Below are 22,649 nucleotides of genomic sequence, written 5' to 3'. Positions count from 1 at the left end.
TTAGAAAAACTGGCCAGAGAAGCCCAAAAATTGGCTTTGGAAAAAGAAAAACAAGATCGGAAATCCAACAATTGCTGGTTTGATAAGAAGAGAAAGCTCTAGTTTGGACCGAATAACAACCCAGTCTTATCAGACTCTAAAATTTCCACTCTTGACTACTGTACATGCACTAAACCATTGGTCTGCTGACAGTATGATAGCATTCATTAATCAGTGTTTTTGGGGGGATATTAACAAGGCTGCAAAACGTGCCTACCTTAAGTCCCATCTGTCCAAAGTACAACCCAGAGAAGCCTGTTCACACTCCCTCCTGGACATTTTAAGTTGCCAAATGAACCATGTGAGGTTTGACAAGTAGATTTCATACAGCTTCCCCTGTCTCATGGATATAAATATGTTTTAGTCATGATATGTATTTTCTCACTGAACTGAAGCTTTCCTTTATAGAAAAGCTAATGTGTCTGCAGTGGCTAAAGTCCTGTTAGAGAAGATTATTCCTACTTGGGGAACTCCTCTTGAACTCCACAGTGATCGAGGACCCCATTTCACTGGTCAGGTGCTGAAGCAAGTCTGTGCTGTTTGGCCAGTCCTACATTTCCACTGTGCTCACCATCCTCAATCTTCAGGTTTAGTTGAATGCACTAATGGTATTAAGATTCAATTGGCAAAATTTGTAGAAATTCTTCAAATACCTTGGCTAAAAGCTTTGCCATTTGTCCTTGCAAAGCTCAGATCTACCCCTGTTGGGACACATAAGCTTTCACCTTTCGAGATAACTACAGGATGCCCTATGCATTTGGTCCCTGCCTCTCTTGATCCACAGTTGGTGAAAGGAGACATACTTCAATATTGTAAAAGCTTAATCGTGTTTATTGAAAATAATCATGCTTTCATAGAACAATTTTTTCACAGTGCACTCCCGGGTAATGAAAAACTCAAAATCTATACTATACAACCTGGAGATTTTGTTTATAAAAAACACCTCAAAAAAGATTCCCTCCAGCCTTGCTAGAAGGGCCCTTACCAGGTACTGTTGAATAACCCCTCTGCTACTAATCTCCAAGGAGTAGACTCTTGGATACATATGTCATAGCTAAAGAAAGCACCAAACCCTGACTGGAACTGGACACAGTCTGATGACCTGAAACTAAAGCTGTCAAAAATTAAAGCAGGTGACTTCTGAAGGTAACAAAATACCAACATCACTGAATCAGGCCTGTACAATTCTTTTCTATCAATTCTTATTTCATTTTTCTCTTTTCATTAGAAGGAATGTGTCTTTGTTTACATTTCCTAAGCTATTGTGAAAGGGGAACTTTTCTGGTTATTGAATCTATCATGAAGAACTTTGATCAAACTAAGATAATAATGGTCTGTGTTATATTATCCACAGGTTTGAGCTACTAGTTTAAATTCATTATATAGACTAGATCATTCTAATTGTTTTGAATTCTTCATTACTAAGTTCTGAATCTGTTGCCTGTTAACCCTGGACACAAGCTGTTCCCAGTCTATGCACTTTCCCTCTGATGTGAGATGATAGCCAGAAGAAGTCCTTCCTGACATCGAGGAACAAAAAGGCTGCTGAAGTTGGAAAACCTGACTGTTGATCAGCGATGCTTTCAGAGAAAGATCTCGATCAAAAGCGGGGAATGATAAAAATGAACTGGAACTTTAAGCAGACGTAGTCAGTTGGGAGGGTTTATGGGAGGAGCTAGGGTTTACGGAGTTCCACGTAACGTGCACCACGAGACCCTGCAGGGGGAGCACTACCTGCACACCAAAGCTCTGCGGCGCTAACGCCCCCTTACTTCTACAAACACCCCTTCATCTGGGCAGGGCAGAGTATGCGCGTGGCTTGCCATATCAGCATGTACTAGGTTGCAACCCTTTCTTTTTCCTAATAAGTCTTTTTTGGTGGTGAAACACCTGGTCAATACTATTTTTCAGTTGACACTAATAACAATCCTCACGGCAGTCAGGAACCTGGGGGGTCCCAAGAGGTTACACGGCTCATCTGGGTCACACAAACGCGGATCCCTGCCTGGAATCCAATAGGACCCAGTAGCACCCATTGGGTGCAGATCTTCCTCTGGATGGTGTTAAAACGCCGGTCCTGATTCAGAGAGTCTGCCTGTCCAACCAGCCCAGAGGATGTTGGTGCAGTCACGGTCCAGATGGCGCTGGGAGCATCGAGGCTCGGTCATCTCCTATGTTGCCCAGAAGTCTGGAGGAGTGCATGAACTGTCCGTGCAGCTTGCTCTATCCAGGCCCTGAGCATTTACATTGAAGAAGTCCCCAAATCCTCACCACAACCCTATCAAGTGGGAAACAAGCATAAGAGTCTGTCTCATACCTAAGGCCACCCAAGTGTTAACAGTCAGAGCCGGATTTGAACAAACTCCTGCCATTTGGCTCCAAAGCTTCACTCCTAACCTCAGGGCTGGCATGTAAACAGGCACTCTGCCAGGGCACTAGAACCTCTGGGCCACATACTGTTCTTTCTTCTCCTTCACCAGCTTTGAGCCAAAAATGGGCTGTGATCCATCAATCAGCAAACACTGCTCATCTCGCCGTTTCAGGTGTAGAAATCACCAGAGGCATCATGTGCCCTGACCACGGTCATTCTCTGAAACTGCAGTCTGCACCCTCTTTCCTGCCCACTGCCCAGAGTGGGGGAAGGAGGGATGTCCACTTACAACAAATAGCAGGCAGAGAGTCCCCTGCAGGGGCCCTTCAGGACCTCAGAATGCTGTAGGCATGGGCCTGCGAAGTATGGTTTGGAGAAGGAAATCCAAGTGATTCTTCTTTTGAAAATCCCTGCTAATTTTTTTTAATGCAATGTCTCTTCTATATGTGTTTCAAGAGTAGAAGATATCAGCGGTTTTGTTCATAGGTCTCATTTCTCTGCCTCTTCTCCTTGCAAAGAATCGTACTTTGGAAACTTTAATAAAGGAAGTGGTTGACTTTGTAGCCGACAGATGTGGAGGTGAAGAACTTCTGGTCAAAATGATTCAGCAAGAAACCACCACCCCTGCCCAGCCGCAAGGCAGGCAGCCCCCACCCTAGCCCCACACTCCCCAGCACCAACCCAGTGGCCCACAGCAGGCACTGCCTTCCGCCCAGCTATGCAGCCCGCCAAGGCGCTGCTTGCCTTCTACGGCCTCATCTTGAGCACCACGGAGAGCCCTTCTGCAGGTAAGAGGAGGGTCTCCCCTCTGCTCTGCCGCTCCAAGGTACGGTACCGAGATGCCCAACTGAGGCCTGGTATGCCCTGAGCTCCTTCAGGAGGCAGGTTCCTGTCTGCGCTGGCCCCAGTGGACAGCCAGTGCCCCAGTGCTGGTTGCAGCTGCCTTCACGGGGTTCAGGGATGGGAATCTGAGGGCTACCTGAGGATGAGGGAGGTGACTTCTGTTCCTTGCCTCTCCCGAGATCCAGCGTGGTAGCCTCAGGACCTTCTGCCAAAGACTGACTCCCCATGACCCCTCTGTGGGGACTGATCACAGGGATGCACATGGTTAGGTGGTTTCTATCTAATGGCTCATCTGTCCTGCCTGCTGGCTGCTGTCCTGTAACTTGGCTCAAGGGACTCTGATGATCAGACACCATCATCCTTCCTGCCAGGCCAGGGCTGGGAGGAAGGGGAGGACGGGAGATGTGGCCTTTGCACTGCCGCACAGCTAGGGTAGGTGACTTGCCCAAGTCAAGCAGCCAGTGAGCGCCTGGCCCCTGCTCCTCCTTCATCCCCGCCACACACACACACACACACACACACACACACACACACACACACACACTCTAGTGGAGCTGGAGGTGCCCTCCCAGCACCAGAATCATAGGCCTTGAATGCTGGTTGAAACATGGAGGGCCGCCACCCCACCTCTTTTGACCAACAAGGAAGCAAGCTGGTGTTGGAGGGCTGAAACAATCTGGTGTCCTCCATTGGAAAAAAAAATTTCAAGATGCAGAGTGAATAGCCCTCACAGGCTCAGACACAGCTTGCAGCAGTTCCCAGGGTCCCTCCCTAGGATTTAGGGACAGTGTGGACCCTCCCTTGCTGCAGGTGGTCTGGGTGTGACAGGTCCTCCCAGCCCTTACTACTGGTAACCGAGGACTTATGTCCACTTGCAGGTAGAAGGAGTGATAGCTGCTGGACCCCAGGCCCCTGTTCAGGTGGCCTCAAAATGAGATGATGAGTCACTGCCACTTGGAGTTGGGGGGGGGGGGGGGGGTGAGTGTGACATGGTGGCTAAGTGCAGCTTCCCAGAAGAGCTAACAGGTTGAGAAAGAAGGCCTTTTCAATTTTCAACTGCAGACAAAAGGGCTGAGGAAACTGATGAAGCAATTCCCTAAGTTCTGAAGGGCTCAGCAGAAGAAACTACTGGGGGTTCTGCATTTAGGTCGGTGCAATTTAGCTTCTGGGTGTGGTGAGAAGCCAGATGCTAAGATGGCTCACCCTCAGAGTCCCTGAAACCTCCCCCCAACCCCTCCGCCACGGGAAGAGTCCGGAATCTGTTTTCAAGAGGCAAGGGAGAGGCTGTGGGAGTCATGGGACAGGGGGTGGATAGAACCAGGTATGGGGTTGATTTCCAGTCTCTGCTCCACCACCAGAGGGGCCTCCTCACCGGGGCTGTCATCTGTCAAATGAAGAAGCACCACCAGAAAGGATCGAAGCTGGAGTAGGATGGGGTGGGGTGGTATAGTATGGGGGCTGCCAGCACTGCACATACTCAGGAACAGGGCTAGGGCTGGTGTCTGCCAGCATCTCTGGCCTAGTGAGTGTCTCTGAGACTACCGCAGTCAAGCCTCACAAGGCCCAAGGGGGATGGGTTATTTACCCATTTCATGGGTCAAGAGACTGACACTTAGGGAAGCTCTAGGCCCCACAGCTAGTAGGTTCAGGGAGTCTCTGTGCCCCAAGGCCCTTAGCATGTGCATGTGGACTCTGGACCCTCTATTGGTGGCAGAGAGCAGATCTGACAGGATTGCCCAGGCCTGATGAGAAGGGCTTTCACGGGGAGAGGCCTTCTCTACTTCCATATGGGGCAGGCATAGCTGTGGACAGGGCAGTAACTTGGAGAGGGCTCTGTCCAGTATGAAACATAAGCAGAGGGGCAGCAATCAGATCAGTGAAAAGGCACTAATAGTCAGCTAAGGATTCCTCACGAAATGCTGATACTACTATCCCTGTTTTGTTAGGGGAGGAAGCTGAAGAAAGTAGAAAGAATTTAGGAAACAATTGCCAGTAGTATGAATAATTAAATCTCAGTACAACTGAGAGGGCAGGCACCACTTCTACCTGCAAGTGGACATAAGTCCTCGGTTACCAGTAGTAAGGGCTGGGAGCACCTGTCACACCCAGAGACCACCTGCAGCAGGGGAGGGTCTACGTAGTCCCTGCATCTTGGGGAGGGGCCTTGGGAACTCCTACAGGCTGTGTATGAGTCTATGGGGGCTATTAACCCACTCTCTGCATCTTGAGATTTTTTTTTCTACTGGAGGACACCAATTTGCCCTCAGACACCCCCACTGTAGCCATATTGAATATTTGATATAATACTTGATAATAGTGACATTATTGCATGCCATTTATTGATAAGAGCTTTATCTGTTACATCTTGTATATTCTTACCACTGCCTTCTGAGGTCGATGCCAATATCACTCCCATTTTGTGGATGAGGACATAAAGGGTCAGAGAGGTTAAGCAGCTTGCCCAAAACGACACAGCCAGTGAGAGGCAGAGCTGGGATTCAAACTACGGGAATGTCCCCACGGCTTAAGGCCAGGACTAACCAGCATCCTGTTTGTGCCAGAAGAACACATGCATCCTCAAAAAGATGGACCTATTCATTACTCAGAGCCCCCAGAACATAGCTGGGGGGGGAGGGGTATGGAATTAATGTCAACCACCCTGACCAACTGAACTTTGGTGTCGTATGAGAGGAGCAGAGGGGCGCAGGGCTCAGAATGACATCTCCAGATAGGCAGAAAGTGGACTGACAGGCACCACCCACCACTCCAGTCCTTAGGCCCAGCCTACCAGACTGTGAGCTCCAGGAGCAGGGGCCCTATGGGGGCCACCTCCCCAAAGGTCCCAGCACCCTGCCCTCAACAAGGGCTCCATGATACTGGCAGGGAAAGCCCAAGCAGCCACCTAGAGGAAAACACCCCCAGGTGATATAGGTAGGTCACCAGCATGGACTGCCAGTGTTTGGCTCTTGGGGACCCTGGGCTTCTCTTCTTAGGGATAGTTTCACACACTGGGGTTTCCTCCACCTCCCAGGCTGCACCTAGAACACTCCTGAAAGAGGAAGATGATTGGGAACCCCAACCTCCCTGAGCACCCCCTTTCCCTCCACAAGTAGGACAGCACACAGGATGGAGCAGGACAGGTCCAAGGGGACAGGAGCTCTCTCCAAAGGGTCTGGTCCTCCATAAGGCTTCAGGATGTGGACACGTGGTCAATGTCCCAGGTTCTGGTTCCCCCTACTGGACATGCATCCAGCGTATATTAAATTTTTCGGAAAAGTAAATTGAGGGATGTTTATCAAAAACATTTGCTACTGGATCATTTTACTAACTATTCTTTGTCAGGAAGTCTTTGTCCCACATATCTTATAGGGCATTTGCATGTATGTTCATGGTAATTTGAGGGCAGATTATAGCCTCTTTAATCTACCTAGAAACAGTTAACTATTGCTACAACTAATAATCAGGTTATTTACAGTGTCCCCAGGCTGGTGTCGCCTGCTCACCTGAGGATTTGACTGAAACTTAGCTATTTTCCCTAAGAGTCAACACACACTAGCAGGCCTATAAATGAAGTCTTCAGCTCAGAAAAGACAGGGCAGTGCCCACACGGATGTCCTGCAGAGCCTGGCATGCTGAAAGCAAATTCAGGATCAGTGTCACAGTTCTGAAGAAGGGGGTATGGAGATGCAACAGGAACAGGAACAGGATGGTGGAGCAGGAATCGTTTGTGATTTGTATAGAAAAATTACATTTTTAAGTGAGACAAATCAAAATGTTTCCTTGAAGCTTTGCTTCCCATTTTGATCACCAGGAAGAGAAGACGCTTAGACATCTTTGATACATGGAAGATTGTGACTAGAGGGGACTGTACAAACAGGATGGCCCAGGGATGCACTGGTGCAAGCCAGCACAGCCCCTAGTTGTCCTGGTTCCTGCAGCAAGTCTGAGCTGTTCAGGGGCAGGTGTGGAGGGTCTACACCTCAGCACCCCTGTGGCTGACTCCTACATACATGTTGAGTCTCAGTGCCAGCTCTCTAGGGCCTGTTGTCTGAGGACATGATCTGCACTTGCCCAGGCAGGAGTCCACACCCTCAGGCAAAAATCTGGCCGGCATCCTGATGTCCTAAGGGCTGGAACTCAGCTGTCCTCCTCCAAGTCTTTCAGCACTTTGCATCTACAAACTGTGCTTGTCCCCTGTTATTGTTACAATTGTAAGTCCGGGGGGTGGGGTGAAAGGGGAAAAGGGGCACCTCTGTCACAAGCACATCATACCCTGCTCAGCACCTAGCCCAGCCCCGAGGTCATTTTGATCTTCCCTCCCTGGCCCTTTGGCCCCTTCAGGGAAGGGACCCTGATGGGGCGGGCCTTGATCCTCCCTCAGTTGTACCTCCCTGCACCCCAAAATCTCCTGCCATCTGAGGTTATTTTCAAGACCAGCCAAAGAGCAATTTCTTTCCTACGAGCAGTAAGGGGGTCCTTTGTGAAGTTCTGCTCCAGAGCTGGTCTGGCAGAGCCAGAGTGGGGAGCGAATCCCCACATTTTCTCTCCTTTCTGGGTACATCACCCGCACTTCCCACCTGACTGTGGATAGGGCTGTGTGAGGCTCAGTTCCCGAGGATCAGGCCCTAGGCCTTCATGTGTTCTCTGTGCTGTCCTGGGAGGCAGTGGGTGGGGGTGCAGGTGTGAGGGTGGTGGCAGGGGGCAAAGGAGCAAGCGAGGGAGTCGCCCCTCATTTGGAGGCACTTCACTTCTTTCCAACTATGCGTGGCCTGTCCCCACCCCATCATGGGCCCTTTGCAGAAGACTTTTTTGTTTCTTCTCACCAATCTGCTCCTCCCGTTTGTCCTTTCAGTGCACATCACCCAGGCCATCATGGTGCCACCAGTCTGAGTCACAGACTTTCTTGGCCCCACACCTGCCTCCTGCTAAGTACTGTGGCTTCTGCCTCCACACTCAGCTCTCTCTCCTCCCCACCTAGGTCATTTCCACCACTTTCTCATTGGTCTCCTCCCTCCAGCTCCCTTCACTCAGCGCTCTATGTGCAGGTTACAGTCACCTTCTTGGAATCTGCCCAGCCCAGGTCTGCATACCTCCTCCCTTCCTGTGCTGTGGACTTCCCAGTCTCAAAGTCATCTTGGCATCGCTGCCAAAAAATACTTCTCGAATGAGAAAGTGAACGTGGTCTTTAGAATTAGTCAAATCTGGGTTTAAACCTGCCCTGCACTCTTCTGAGGCCTCAGTTTCTTTACCTATAGAGTGGGGATGCAAACACTGCCACTGCAGAGGTGTGAGGAAAAGGAACTGAAGGCTTCTCCTGCTCCCCCAGACTTCAGCTCCCCAGCACAAACCCCAAGTCCCCTTCCAGAGGATAATGGTAAGGAGGGACTGGCTCTCGGATTGGGGTCCAGGGACCTCACCATATGCTCAGCACCCGCTTGGTTGTGTGTTTTCTTCCCTGAAGGGGAGTCCCCTCTTTGGGATGTTTTACTTCATGATCAGTCCTTCTTGTTAATTTCTATTGAATCATCCTAAAAATAGGTTTGACTTCTCAACTTTTTAAAAAATTAAAAATGGAGCTTTTATTGTTTGGACCCGTGTCAACTTAAAGCCTGTAGTTTAGGAAATATGTAGTTCAATAAAATAAACCAACTTCAATATTTTTCATAACATTTTTGTAACTTTATCAAAATCACTTAGGAACTAACATCACATTCATCTGAGGTTCAGCCACACCTAGTTTCATTTCATTGTTTTAATTCTGCTAAATTCAAGCAAAATTAAATGTAATACATTTTATTTAAAAACAGTTAACAGTGGTTACCTTGAAGATGTTGATAATGATTTCTAATATTTTTGTTAAACTATTCTATATTTTTCAAATTTTCTACCAAAAATAGGTAAGCTTATAATCAGAAAAGGCAATAAATGTAATTTTTACAAAGCAATAAATATATTAATCCACAGTGGAGGATGGGAGACCTTGTAATAACTGGAGACTCGATCCTGTCCATTGAGGGGCTTCTTTCTTTCTCTGCTGTGTAGACTACAGTGATGAGCAGAAACCAAGCTGTTTTTCAAAACAGTTTATTGTTAAAACTGAAATCCACACCTATCTTCCTACGGTCAGTAAACACAGGTATCCCAGGGGGAGCCCTGTCCCCAGTGTTAGCATCAGTGTGCACAGGTGCCAGGAGACCTCCCAGCACCGTCTGAATCAGAGCCACGTGGGAAGCCGGGAAATGAAGGTTTCAGGGCCTGACGCAGCCTGATCAACCCAGCTCTTGGCACTCAGGGGACAGAAGCAGTTTTTGTTGCTTCCATCTTCAGACACGTCAACTGAAGGCCTCAGGCCAGCTTTTGTGGGATGTCATTTGAGACCTGGATTATTACAAAGGAGAACCTCAAAGGGCGCTGGCAGGGGACAAAGCTCTGGGAAAAACTTGGACCAGCAGTTGGTCATTACCTTCTGTTGGGAAGGGCCAGGTCTTTTGAGCTGCTAAAGCATAGAGAGCCCTGCAGAGGAATCATGAGCTTAGTCTTGATGTTTTGCCTTTGGAATCAGGGAACCAGGGAAGACATATTGGCCAGGCAGTCCTGGTCGGCCAGGCAGTGTGGGTCCCCCCAGATAGCAGGATGCCCCCCAGGGTCATAGAACTTCTCACCTTCTCTGTCCATTCCCAGCCTCCTTCCACTGTACATCCCACAGGGGAGAGGAGACCCTGCAGGCAGGCTACACGACACCAGCCAGACAGACAGCCCACCATCCTAGTTCTCATACTCAGTGGGGGTCTCATGTACACACCATGCAGTTAGGCATCCTGGTTCCAGGTAGGGCTTCATGCAGACCTTACTTGGCAACAGAAATGGCCTCCTCTGAGACCCTTCACTTCAAGCTAATTAGATTACTGACACCCTGGCAAGCCCTCCTCACTGAGCTGAGCTTCCGTCCCCCTCTTCTTACCCTCTGCTATGACCAGTGTAGCCCAGGCCAGTCCCCTGGGAAATGTCCCAGCATGCTTGACTGACCCCAGCCTGGGACCATCAGCACAGTCTGTTTCAGAGACCCTGAACCCAGCTATAAAGCCTTTCCCCTCTTTTCCCCTCCCCCTCCCACAAGGGCTCTGTCCCCTGGGCTCTTGGGCACAGCCTTAGTGGCAGGCCATAGTAAGCACAGAGCCACACAGGTCCCCATTCTGCTGGCTGCAAATCCTTGAGCAGTTCAGGTTTCCAGTTTTCAGCCTCGTCATCCCATTGGCCCTTTCTAATCCTACCTCTAGTACAAGGTAAAAGGTACTTCTCTCAGCCCCCTTCCATCAGTGCCCACGAGTGGGAGACTCCTTGTCCCCAGTGGGACATCCAATCCAGTCCCGGGAGTAATGCTTCTATTAAAACTCCTAAGCTCTGTTGAATTCATGCTGCTGTTTTCCTCCCTAAATTTTGATTTCTTCACAACCCAGGGAACCACCTTGACTCCCCCAAAAGTCTGTTTCCCATGCCACCATTATCTTCTCTAAGATAATGCAGCAAGAATCTCTAAGCCGGAAGCTTGTCTGATTAGCGCTGCTGCTGCCCACACACCCCAAGTCTCCACTTCCTGTTGCTCGGGCACTTCTGCTACATGCTAAACCTACCTCCCTCTGCAAGGATGCAACGTCCCTGTCTGCACCGGCCCAGATGGCAGCCACAACCATGTTCAGCTATAGAGCAACTGACACCAGCCATCCCGCTGAGGAGCTGAACATGCCATTTAATTAACAAAATAAAGTTGCTGACCGGGCCAGTAACAGCCTTGTGGAATTATGCCTGGCATGCTAGCATTTCATGAAAATCTGGGGGAAAGTCTTAGTAACGAGGAGCAGTTCACAGACCTAGAAACCCTCTGCCCCATCCTCCCTACCCTCAATTTGTTTAGATTTTTTTCCCCAAACTTTTAACTTTTTGTTATTTTGATACATGTAGTCTATGACCTTTGTAGTAAAATTGACAAACAAATTCATCCATGAGCCATCAACCAGAAAAGGCCACCATTCTTTTGTTGCTATAAAGAGCCTGTGGGGTTTTGACATTCCTATTAGGTTGTTGCGGTTTAAAAGGTTAAAAATAATTGCAAAAACCGCAATTATGTTTGCACCAATATAATATTTTCTTTATAGTAAAATCCAAAGTAACCTGAATTAGTACACACCCACACCTGAGCAGCCTTGCCTTTCAGCATCTCTCCCCATGCCCTCCTAACTTTGGCCTTGTGGTCCCGACCCCTGGGACACCTCTGCCTCATGGCCCACAGCTGGCTGTCAGACTCTCCGTACCCACAAACAGATCCCTGCACAGCTCCTGCCTTTCCTCACTCACTGCTCTGATATTTTTCTTGCCTGTTTACTGATGGAATGTGAGTTCCAGAAAACAAGCTTCTGAATCCCCTGCAACTACAGGATGAGGGCTCACCCCATGGGGAACTGGATAAAGGAGTAAAAAGTGAGGTCCTTCTTCAGAGAGGTCTTGGGTCCATCTGAGCTCTGCTACTGTGGGAGCTGGGAGCAGAGGACGTGGAGAACAGAGGAGGGGTATCGGGGTCCCTGGTTCTGTCTGGCTGTCAGAGGCAGGGAGTATGTGATGGTCGGGGAGAAGCCCCTCATGTTGCTTCCCCCATCCAAATATGGGTCTCCTCAGGACAAAAGGTGCATGAAATGGTAAAAGAAATCCTTCCCTCCCTCCCTACAGCAGCTATGTGGAATAAAGCCTTCCAGGCCTGGCCCTGCCCTCAGACTTGTACCCAAAACAGTGCACAAGGAGGCAGCACATGAGGGGTACCAGGTGCTATGGTGCTGCCTGGCGAGTGTGGGCACCTGGTAGTGGGGCCTGGAAGCTGGGTGGGTTCTAACGAAAGTCCCTGAGGCAGAGGACAGCAGCAGCGTCCTTACAATTGAGAAGGTAGGACTGGCCTTTGGGCACTTTCTCACGGTCCACTTGTTGGGGACAAGCTGAGAGGTTGGGCCATATGGCAGCCTGGAAATCCAGCTGGAGCAACTTCTCCTAACACCCTGAGGCTGCATCTTGTCCAGAGGCTCCGCCACCTTCAGACGTGTTCCGGTTTTCTTTAACACACGTAATAAACTAGGGAAATAATCCTGGGTTCTGAAGGAGGCTGTGTGGGCCGGGACAGGGGACAAGGACTGTGTCTTATCCATCATTGTATCACCTACCTCACCTGGTCCTCAGCCTTCAGTAAGAGACAACCATGGGGATACACAAGAAATGCACTGTGGGGCAAGGGCTAGACAGGCTGGGGAGGGTGGACAGGTGAGAGAAGGGCAGATGGGCAAAGAACTGGACAGGCTGGGGGCCACACTGGGAGCAGAGAGAAGTGAGAACCAAGGTATGAGGTGTGACACCTTGGACCGAGGGCTCCACTAATAGCAATGTTCTTTTCTGGTTCTGTGTTTTGCTCTTTCAGATTTTTGTTCCCAGATCTTGAACTCATGTGTAAAGCCAGGATTTCCCAAAACAATCAAGACCAATGACCCAGGAGTCCTCAAAGCGGCCAGACACAGTGTTGAAAGGTTCAACAACTGCACGAATGACACCTTCTTGTTCAAGGAATCCCACATCAGCAGAGCTCTGGTCCAGGTAAGGGTTTGGGCTCCTGTCCCATGAGGAGCCCAACCATCTAATGCCCTGACCATCTAGAACACAGACCAAGCCATGTGGCTGACAGCAATAGCTCCAGATAGCCCACGAGCAACCCAAATCAATGTCACCAGAGTTGAGCAAAAAGTCCTAGAGACATCTCTTACTGAAACCAGCTTCTCCTGGGCAGAGCCACCAGGAGTAGCACCAGGGGCAGAACAGGGACCAGAGGTGGGCATGCAGAAGGCTGCCAGTGGGGAGAAACTAGAAGCTAGGCCATAGGAACCAAACTGATGCAGGTGCTGCCCTCTCAGAGGGGCCTACTACACCGCCTGCCAGAGATGCCCCCACCCAGGATCCCACCCCTATCTACCCCCTCACCACAATGCAGCCCCAAGGGACCTCTTGACATTCCCCACCTGGGCCTTATTCTTTCACATCAGAGCTTAGCCCAAGATATACCTCGTTCCCTACACATAAACCCCACCTCCTCTAACCTTACCCCCATGTCACACGCTATGAAGTCGTCACACAGATGGCTCAGTGTTCCCTCTCCTAGAGGGAACCCTACAGGGCAAAGTAGGCCTTGCTCATCTGTGTACTGAGAACAAAAGGTCAGCCTGGGATAAGGGATGCAGAACAGAGATGAAGCACAATCAAGAGATAGCTGCCCGGCAGTCATTGCCTTTGCTAAAACCGAGGATATCATACAGCCAAACGCAAATTCATGGATGTGGGAAGCTGACTTTGGCCAAAATCCACACACTCCTATGAATGAGTAGTGGTGAGGGAAGGAGGCAAGATGCAGACAGTCTTTACACACTATTAGTGGTCGGTTGTCTTTGGGTCACAGGATTATAGCTGATTTTTATTATCTTCTTTATTCTTTTTGGTAACTGCAAACCTTTTATGAGTAGTGTGTTTCTATCATTAGAAAAGCATCTTGTAGAAGACAGTCTGGTGTGGGAAAGGCTTTACAGTAGCACCTCATTTTTCGAACGTCTCCGTTGACGAACATTTTGGTTTATGAACGCCATAAACCCGGAAGTAAATGCTTCAGTTTTCGGACACGACTCAGAAGTCGAACATGTCACACAGCTTCCGCTGAGTGCAAGATCCTGAGGCCGAGCTGTCGGCTGTTTTCGAACGTTTCAGAACTTGAACGGTCTTCCGGAACGGATTATGTTCAAAAACTAAAGTGCCACTGTATAAGGTTTACCATGTAAATAGCCAAATGTCATCACTCCAAGCATAGAATCCCAGGGACCAGGTGAGGCTGTGGCCTCCTGCAGGAAAGCTGCAAGTGTGAGATGCCCTGTGCCCAGTGCCCAAGGGCCTTTGAGGGTGGGAATTATACCTCAGTGAAGTTGGGGGCTTTATTTCACTTGATATTTGGTGGGGCTATGACTGAAAATTGAGGACTTCTTTCTCCGAGTCCTCTGAGACCACAAATGAAAGGAATGAACCAGGTTGCTGCCATATCCAAGTAGAGGAGGGCTATTCTGAAACTGAAAAAAAAAAACACAAAAAACCCACACCATTGACAGTAATGGTAAGGGGAGCTAGCAAACACCCTGCTTGTACTCATCACATGTAAAGGCCACACAGGGCAGGCACCAGTGGGTGGTTAGGGCATGGGGTTGAGGGTGGGGGGTAGAACTTCACCTTTAGCCAGGGGCCAGGGGCCAGAGCAACCCCAGGGCAATCCTAGTGTGCTGCCCTCCTGATGGAAAGTTCTAGGCAGGAAGGAGATATCCTAAGACAGGACACAGAGCCTGTATCTCGCCCCCCAGGACCAAGAGCTAGGTCCCTGAGCAGGAATGAGAAGATGAGTGGATAAAGGAGGGGTCTGGGGTCCAGCCACAGGCTTCCTTCCCACAGGATATGCTGCACTGGGGGCACAAGGCAAAGAGGAAAGTGCTGTCTGGAAGGCCTGGGAGCCTTGTAAAAGACAGGCCTTGCACTTGCACTGGAAGCAGGGGAAGGTTCTGGTAAGTTCCACATGCCCTCTCCCCCACTCACTCCTTTTCCAGGGGGCATGGACCAATCCCATCAGGGCATCTTTATCACCTGTCTTCATGCCACCTCCTGCTGGCAGAAGAGCTGCCGTCCCTTCTGACCTGAACCAAGTAACCCAGACCCTGCCCTCTGTTCTCTTTAGATAGTGAAAGGCCTGAAATACATGCTTGATGTGGAAATTGGCAGAACTACTTGCAAGAAAATCAATCACCCCAGTCTGGACAACTGTGACTTCCAAACCAACCACACCTTAAAGCAGGTAAAACAAAGGGGTCTCACCTTCTAAGGAAAATGCACACACGTGCGCGCACACACACACACACACAGGCACAGCCCACAGACAGCAGCACTGGGAACTCTGCAGAGCTTCGGGTGGGTGGCCTCGGTGGGGCAGGTGGCCTCTGTAACAGGCAGCGTAATTCTCAAGGTACTCTTCTTTGTTTCAGACTCTCAGTTGCTACTCTGAAATCTGGGTCATCCCCTGGCTCCAGAGGTTCAAGGTAACTGTTCTCCATTGTCACTGACTTTGGCCTCTCAGCAATACTACAGCTGCTGTCACTTCTGAAATAGTATCTCCCAGTGAGCAGAATGGAAGTGCCCATGGGTTCATTATAGAGTAGCTGGGATGGAAGCTACTAGATTAAATACATTGAATTATCTTCTAAACTTAATTTTCCTGATACTGTGCACCTGGACACAGGGTCTGAACATACGGGACTGAGTCCTCCAATGAGAATGTTTTGGGTTGTCGACCTCTGAGGGAGCCCCTCCCACCCAGTTACCCAGTGGTCCCCGCCTGATTATCCCATGGTCCCAGGTCCCTGATGAAAGCCCAGAGATCCATCCTTTTGTCTGAATAGTTACAGCACTGAGCAGAGGGACTAAGTCTACTATTGAGTATCTTCACCTTTTGTGGTTGAATAAACATGAATAAAGAATTGACCTCAAAGTAATGGGTGTTGCTTTACCTGTTAAAGGGAGTCAGGAAGGTGAGGTGAGATTGTGAGGGGTCCCCCTCACTGAGTGGTCTGACCAGTCTAAGTTACCGCCATAAAGCACCCCGATACTTTTCCAGCCATTAACTTCTGGCTCCAACATACCAAAGCAACCAGAAACAGGCCAGCCTCTGTCCACATCATGAACTGGCAGGGGAGGTGATGCCCCACAGAGGATGCTCACCCTCCAGCTGTGCTTTCTTCTGATTGTGGGCTGTCCACCTAAGTCTCTCTATTGCCTTTGATGCTCAGCATATGCACAGCTGTGCTTAGACAGGTGAGGTGGGATGGAGTGCTGGGACCACACCCTACAGCCCCACCCAGGAGAGGGAGCACCCCCCACAAACCTACCCAGGAGAGGGAAGACAAGATCAGGGGTGGATATGCTGCACTGGGGGCACAAGGGAAAGAGGAAAGTGCTGTGGTCTGGAAGGCCTGGGGGCCTTGTAAAAGACAGGCCTTGCACTTGCACTGGAAGCAGTGGACGGCTGGAACACAGAGCACAAGCCAAGGAGTTGCCAAAAGTTGGAGAATCCTGGGGCTTCACTTAGAGATGATCCCCAGACATCCTGTGCAGTAAGCCTTATGAAAACGCAGCGGCCCCTCACTGGACGTCTTCCTCTCCAGGCCCTCTTCAAACTATGCATTAATACAAAATATGTTGCTGCCTTTAAAAAATATGGACTTGATGATTCATAGGAGAGAAAATCTGCATTAAGTATGGCAATTTAGTGTGCTGTCATAAACTTGATCAATGTGAATAACCAAATGACGCTTCTTTCAGTGATGAGAGTAACTATAATTCCAAGTCCTCCTTTTTTTTTCTGCCTTGATTCACCTCCTTCTGGTCATTTAATTCAGGGTGAGTGGTGGCAACTATGCCATAAGACATTTAATCTATCGTATGATTCCGAAGGCCCCTGCAGGCAATCCTTTCATGAAGATAAAGCTCACCCAGTGCTGTTCAGCCCATACATTGACAAGATGTCAAGAACATCGCACCAGGAGTGTGAGCCAGATGGGATGCGGACACAGCTCCAGGGGGCCTTTGTGATTTATATAAGACGATGCAGCAAATGAAATGACCCCAAACTCTGAGCTCCCAGTCTTCATTTACATTTAAATGCGGAACACAGCACATCTAGTCCAGGCCTGTCCTGAAAATTACTTAGGCCTCCAGATGCCACCCCTCACTGACCTTACATACAGCATCAGAAATGAGAATGCACAGGCAGCTCTAGGGAACAGTGGCTTCACAGCACCCCTGTGGGATCCGCGTTTGAACTCCCTGCCATTTGCCCAGCCAGGAGGCCTTGACTAACCTTCCCTCCTAGGAGGGAGGAAACCTCAAATTCCAATCTCAAAACTCTCAGATTTAAACACTAACCTATACCCACAATTTTCAAAACATCATTTGGGACAAGGTATTCATCCCCTGCTATAAAGTAAACAAAGAGAAGTCTTAGAATTAAGGCAAACCAGCCACCACAGAAGCCAGCTGGCTGTGTGTCCCCAACCTCAGGCTTCTGTAAACCTTCCCTCCATAGGAGCCTCAGGCCCTGAATTCCAGGTGGAAGGGAGTTTTACTTTATAATATACGCACCTTCTATTACCCCGAATCCCAAATTGTTTTATATATTATACCTCACAGGAGTACATGCTTATCTTTAAATAACTCTTAAACCTGCCATGCTGACACCAGAAGCAAAAGGACTCGGTAGCAAGCCAGTGTGAGGCTACCTTGATTTTTGGAAGCCAGCAGCTGGCACACCTTTGACCATTGCAGTCTCGCATCTACCAACCAAAACACTGTAAACACGTTGCTCTAACTGCCTGGAGAGTAGGCCCTGCAGACACTGGGAGCACTTGACTGTGCCAGATCCATTCGCTTTTTTCCTAACTCTGACCGCTGTAAGAGATTGTTCTCTCCAGAGTCATACTGAAGCCCTACCTGAGAAGGAACTGCCAGAGAGCCCTGAGATGGATTCAGACAGATGGAGACGGTGCACCTTACCACAGCCGCTGGATGTCAACCAGTGATAACCTGAAGTCCTATATTGCCAACCCAATTCTATGTTTTTGAAAACTCATCAGCTTTACTGTGACTCAGAAGGAAGCCGTACCATCATCTAATGTTACTGTGACTGAGAAAATATAAAGTTTAGTACCCATGATTCTAAAACATACCAGCACTATGACCAAAAAGAAACACTTTCTCAAACTTGAACAAACCACCCCAACGATCAAAATTCTAACGGATGCCCCTGTCCTGAAAGTTATAGAGCTTTCCCCTGGCAAAACCCCTCTACATCACACCAGCTGCACAGACTCTCAGGGATTTAGCTATACTGCCCCCTGCTCCAGATGTCCACCCAGCCTAGCCCCTCTTGAGGTAGCTGATGGGCCCAGGCTGTGATGAATGCCCAACCACTGCCCACGGGGACCACCTGTGAAACTTTAAACCACACTGATGCCCAGGCTGCCCCACAGACCTGGGCATCCAAAAGAACTCTGATGTGCACATCTGACCCTCAGACTGGGTGGTGGCCACCACAGAGCTTGCAATACCATCATACCTCCTCCGTGTCTCCCAGCTTCCCCAGCAGATTCCACAGTCGCAGCACAGATCCTGGCTCAGCTGTATGCTGGCTGTGACTCTGGGCAACTCATTTCTCCACCAGCCTCCGTTCCTATCTGCAAACGAGGCCATTATCTGCTTGCATCATTAAAAGGTCAGAGTACAGGAAAAAACTGTAGGCCACTCTGCAAGTATATATTGATAAAAATCTCAAAAGGGACCTCTGTCCTAAAAAGGCAATAACTGAATTCTGAGAGTTTTTATAATAGATAATAAAGAAGCACACAGTGAATGAACCATTTGATTTAATTTTAAGACCATGATATCAATTCACATTAGAACAAATCTGTTTTGTTCACAACAAAAGCACATCATATTTAAACCTAATAAGGCTGTATTTTGCACCTCACCATAGCAAATTACCAAATAAAAAACAGGAAATGACACTTTGGGACAGAAAACCAACATCTGAGTCAAATCAAGACTCCTTTGCTGAAAACTATGAAAAGCAATTTATCAGCTTCTTTGTAACAGTAAAAATTAAGCACTAAAAGCAAAACCCTCTGTTCTCAATCAAGAAGTTGACTTATTTAGGCATAGCACATTTAAATTAGTTTTTGTGGCGGAATGATTGGGTTTTACCCTATTATTCTTGTATGGGTTAGTATCAACTAGACTGAAGCCAGTCTTTGACTCCGTCCTACTGTTGCTGCACATCAAGCCAGCCTGAGGAGAGTGACACAAGATGAGCTGACCATTCCCAACTTTCTTCCCCTAAAATGAGGCCAGACCAGAGCATGGGGTTGGGGGCCGACTGTTCAGAAAAGCAGTGAAGGGAATGAACGCCAGCCAATGAGACAGGACCCAAAGGTTCAGATTGTACCACAGCTCTCAATCCTCTTTGAATTTTAGTATCATTACCTATTTAGAATATTGTCTTTGTCAAGTTCTTAAAAACTATACCAGAGGCAGAAATTGTTCACCTAGGACAGAAAAAGAACAGATATTAACCCCATTTTGTAGGTTGGAAAGCAGGAAAGCAGTGTATTATCAATTTGCCCAAGAATGAATCAACACTGGGAGGCACGAGGAGAGGCAATGACCTGAGGCCAGATGATGCCTTGTGAGAGGTCTTGAGAAAACTGGATGAACTGTTTGTCCCTAAAACAAGATCCTAGCCAAAACAATTCTCATATCAACACTGGCTGGAATCAAATTTCAGTCACTGTTAAAATAATTGTATTTAAAGTAAAGAAGAAACTCCTAGGCAGCACAATCAAAAAAAGTTAATCAGCATAAAAGTTCATTTAATTATCATTATTACATGGATCTCCCTGACAAAATTATGACCAGTGTATAGACATACAGCAATTTTGGACTTGTGGCACTTGAGCAAATATGACATTAACACGTGCACTATTCATCTCTGTGAGTCTAGAGGTGAGAAACAAAGATGTGTAAACAGGACTGCCCTAAATTCACCCAGTTGCTGGGTCATTCAATTTGTGTGGTAGGTTGTTCACAGAGAGAAACCCAGTGAGTCCTCTCTGAATTGTTGGAATCAACATGCTTTTCCTATGCACTTCCTCAGGTCCTTGCCTTTACATGGTTGACAAAATTCAGGAGCCTTAAAAAACCCCTGGTACAAGCTGGAGTAGGACGGAGGGTAGGAGCGATGGGAGGTAAAGCACAGAGACAAAGGGCCTGCACAACTCTAGAGAATGCAGTGCTAATATCTGTGCTTGCACAGCTGCACCTGCTGGCATCTGTGCACTTTTGCATTGCACAATCCTTGCCCTTCCTGTGCCCCTCCCAAGACAGGCATTACCGTGTTTTATAATAAAGACACTGAGGCTGGCAGGACAGAGCCAGTAGCTAAACCAAGATCCCTGGACAGGGATCTACTGCTCCATCCACCAAACCCTGAGGCCTGCTGAAAGTATATGATGTCGCCTAAGTCCTAGAAAATTACTGTACTTAGAATTTTTTAAGAGAAAATGGCCTTACATGGACTTATCTTCCCAATGGCAGATGTTAAGATGGTTCCCTCTAAATGCAAAGTCAAACCCAAGTGAGGGCTGTCCCACACGGGCCTGCATGCCTGCAGGGTCATACCACATTTCCAAGGGTCAGCAGTGCAGGTGAGAAGGGCTGTGTCCACGGTGTCTCCTAGATCAGGTATGGTGCTCAAGTGTGGCAACTCCTGGTACAGGCATGATTAGGGCTGCGACTGGGGCTGCTAAACAGACTGAAGGCTGAGTCTACAGAGGAAGGGGGCCCTGAAGGAGCCCAGGTATAGATGCCCGTCGTGCTCATGCGCTTCGCTGATGTAGGTGACCACCTGCCCATTGGGATCGTGCAGGCTTCTCCGGAAGGCCCCACTGTCGCTGAGTTCTAGGACGAGGCTATATCGTGGCATAAACTTCATCACTGTCTCCTGACTAAACAGCTGGAAGGGAAGCACAGTGAGAGGAAAATTTACCATTTGACTAAGCGAATGATGTGAGCAGATCCGACCTGTTAAAAGCAAGACAACAGGTCCACAATGGAGTCACTGATGGTAAGCCCCACGTCACCAAACCAAGATTTAACTCAGTTACAGTTTCGGCTCTCCCAGAAATGGAATCTTAAGCCAGTCAATCAGGAATTGCCTGATCAGCACTAGTTAGGCCATCTGCCTCACAGATACCTGCTGTTCCCTAAAGGAAAGTGACCTTGCAATAATCAAACTTTCTGTCTAGTAGGACCTTCCTTGTTCCCACTCCCTTCTGCCTGTAAAAGTCTCATTTTAGCGAACACACAATGTGATATATACAGATGATGTATTACAGAATTGTACACCTGAAATCTATGTAACTTTCTAACAATTGTCACCCCAATAAACTTTAATTAAAAAAAAGCCGTGAAAACAAGAAAGGAACAAGACAAACAAATGAAGAAACAAAAACTCAGAGACACAGACAATAGTTTAGTGGTTACCAGAGGGTAAGGGGGGTGGGGGGGTGGGAGATGAGGGTAAAATGGATCAAATACATGGTGATAGAAGGAGAACTGACTCTGGGTGATGAACACACAATGTGATATATATAGATGATGTAATACAGAATTGTACACCTGAAATCTATGTAACTTTACTAACAATTGTCACCCCAATAAACTTTAATTTTTTTTTTAAAGTTATTTTGTATAGCTCCTTGGATCTCCTTTCTATTCGTTAGACTGGATGTTGCTCAGTTCATGAATCAATGAATAAAGCCAATAAGCTCTTTAAAATTTACTCAGTTGAATATTACTTTTTAATAGACCCCACAGCCCCTCACCATCTAGTAAGGGCCCGACTCCACCAGTAACAGGGCAGAGCCAGGTTAAACCAGCTCCCCACTCCCAGCACAGAGCCTGTCCCACAGCAGGTCTCCCTGGCTCCTGCCCCCACCCCCTGTGCAGATCAGGCCAAGGAGCTTCCTGTCACTTACATGGAAAAGGCAAGGCTAACCCAGCACAAGGACTGTGGCTGTCCAACAGCCCTCATGCAATGTTCATCACACCTGCAATGTAGGTGCTTCTCTGAACACAGAGAAGCACAAATCACATCTGAGAAAGACACAACATGAGGCCAAGGCCTAGAGCAATGTGAACCCCAGAATGCCAGATTAAAACCAGCATAACCTAACCAGAATAAACACCAAGTCTTCTGACAAGGTTTAAGATATCTCAAATGTGCAAGGTACAAATGATAGAGATCTAAGAGTGGTTCATGTTAAAGCAAAAATATCTAGGGGCCGGCCCGGTGGCTCAGGCGGTTAGAACTCCGTGCTCCTAACTCCAAAGGCTGCCGGTTCAATTCCCACATGGGCCAGTGGGCTCTCAACCACAAGGTTGCCAGTTCAATTCCTTGAGTCCCGCAAGGGATGGTGGGCTGTGCCCCCTGCAACTAAGATTGAACACGGCACCTTGAGCTGAGCTGCCGCTGAGCTCCCGGATGGCTCAGTTGGTTGGAGTGTGGGTTCTCAACCACAAGGTTGCCAGTTCGATTCCTCGAATCCCACAAGGGATGGTGGGCAGCGCACCTTGCAACTAAAGATTGAACACGGCACCTTGAGCTGAGCTGCCACTGAGCTCCCGGATGGCTCAGTTGGTTGGAGCGCGTCCTCTCAACCACAAGGTTGCCGGTTCGACT

General features: G+C 48.4%; 2 protein-coding genes across 5 annotated transcripts in view; one reads left to right on the top strand and one right to left on the bottom strand.

Moving 5' to 3' along the window:
* The first annotated feature begins 2,753 nt into the window (after positions 1-2,753).
* CST7 (cystatin F) lies at positions 2,754-15,841 on the top strand. Its single transcript, XM_019716787.2, has 4 exons — positions 2,754-3,198; positions 12,708-12,880; positions 15,042-15,158; positions 15,346-15,841. Exons 1-4 carry the CDS (start codon positions 3,129-3,131, stop codon positions 15,421-15,423), a joined length of 438 nt encoding a protein of 145 aa, XP_019572346.1. The 5' UTR covers positions 2,754-3,128; the 3' UTR covers positions 15,424-15,841.
* Positions 15,842-18,760: 2,919 nt separating this feature from the next.
* Positions 18,761-22,649, bottom strand: part of APMAP (adipocyte plasma membrane associated protein) — a 39,513-nt gene continuing 35,624 nt past the window's right edge. For all 4 annotated transcript variants that reach the window (XM_019716782.3, XM_019716783.2, XM_019716784.2 and 1 more), the window contains one exon: positions 18,761-20,921. In XM_019716782.3, coding sequence (XP_019572341.1) covers positions 20,712-20,921 — 210 coding nt within the window. In that variant the 3' untranslated portion in view covers positions 18,761-20,711. The remainder of the gene's footprint in view (positions 20,922-22,649) is intronic.

Source organism: Rhinolophus sinicus, chromosome 13 (assembly GCF_057876585.1).
Source record: "Rhinolophus sinicus isolate RSI-liver-muscle chromosome 13, RSI-T2T, whole genome shotgun sequence".
NCBI lineage: Eukaryota > Metazoa > Chordata > Mammalia > Chiroptera > Rhinolophidae > Rhinolophus > Rhinolophus sinicus.
Note: the sequence above shows the minus strand (reverse complement) of the source record. Positions and strands in the feature narration are given on the sequence as shown.

Excerpts from the sequence above, each read along its gene's own strand:
- CST7 (XM_019716787.2), top strand. The coding sequence starts at position 3,129 with ATGCAGCCCGCCAAGGCGCTGCTTGCCTTCTACGGCCTCATCTTGAGC. Across the intron at positions 3,199-12,707 it reads CACGGAGAGCCCTTCTGCAG|ATTTTTGTTCCCAGATCTTG; the intron begins GTAAGAGGAGGG and ends TTGCTCTTTCAG. Across the intron at positions 12,881-15,041 it reads TCAGCAGAGCTCTGGTCCAG|ATAGTGAAAGGCCTGAAATA; the intron begins GTAAGGGTTTGG and ends TGTTCTCTTTAG.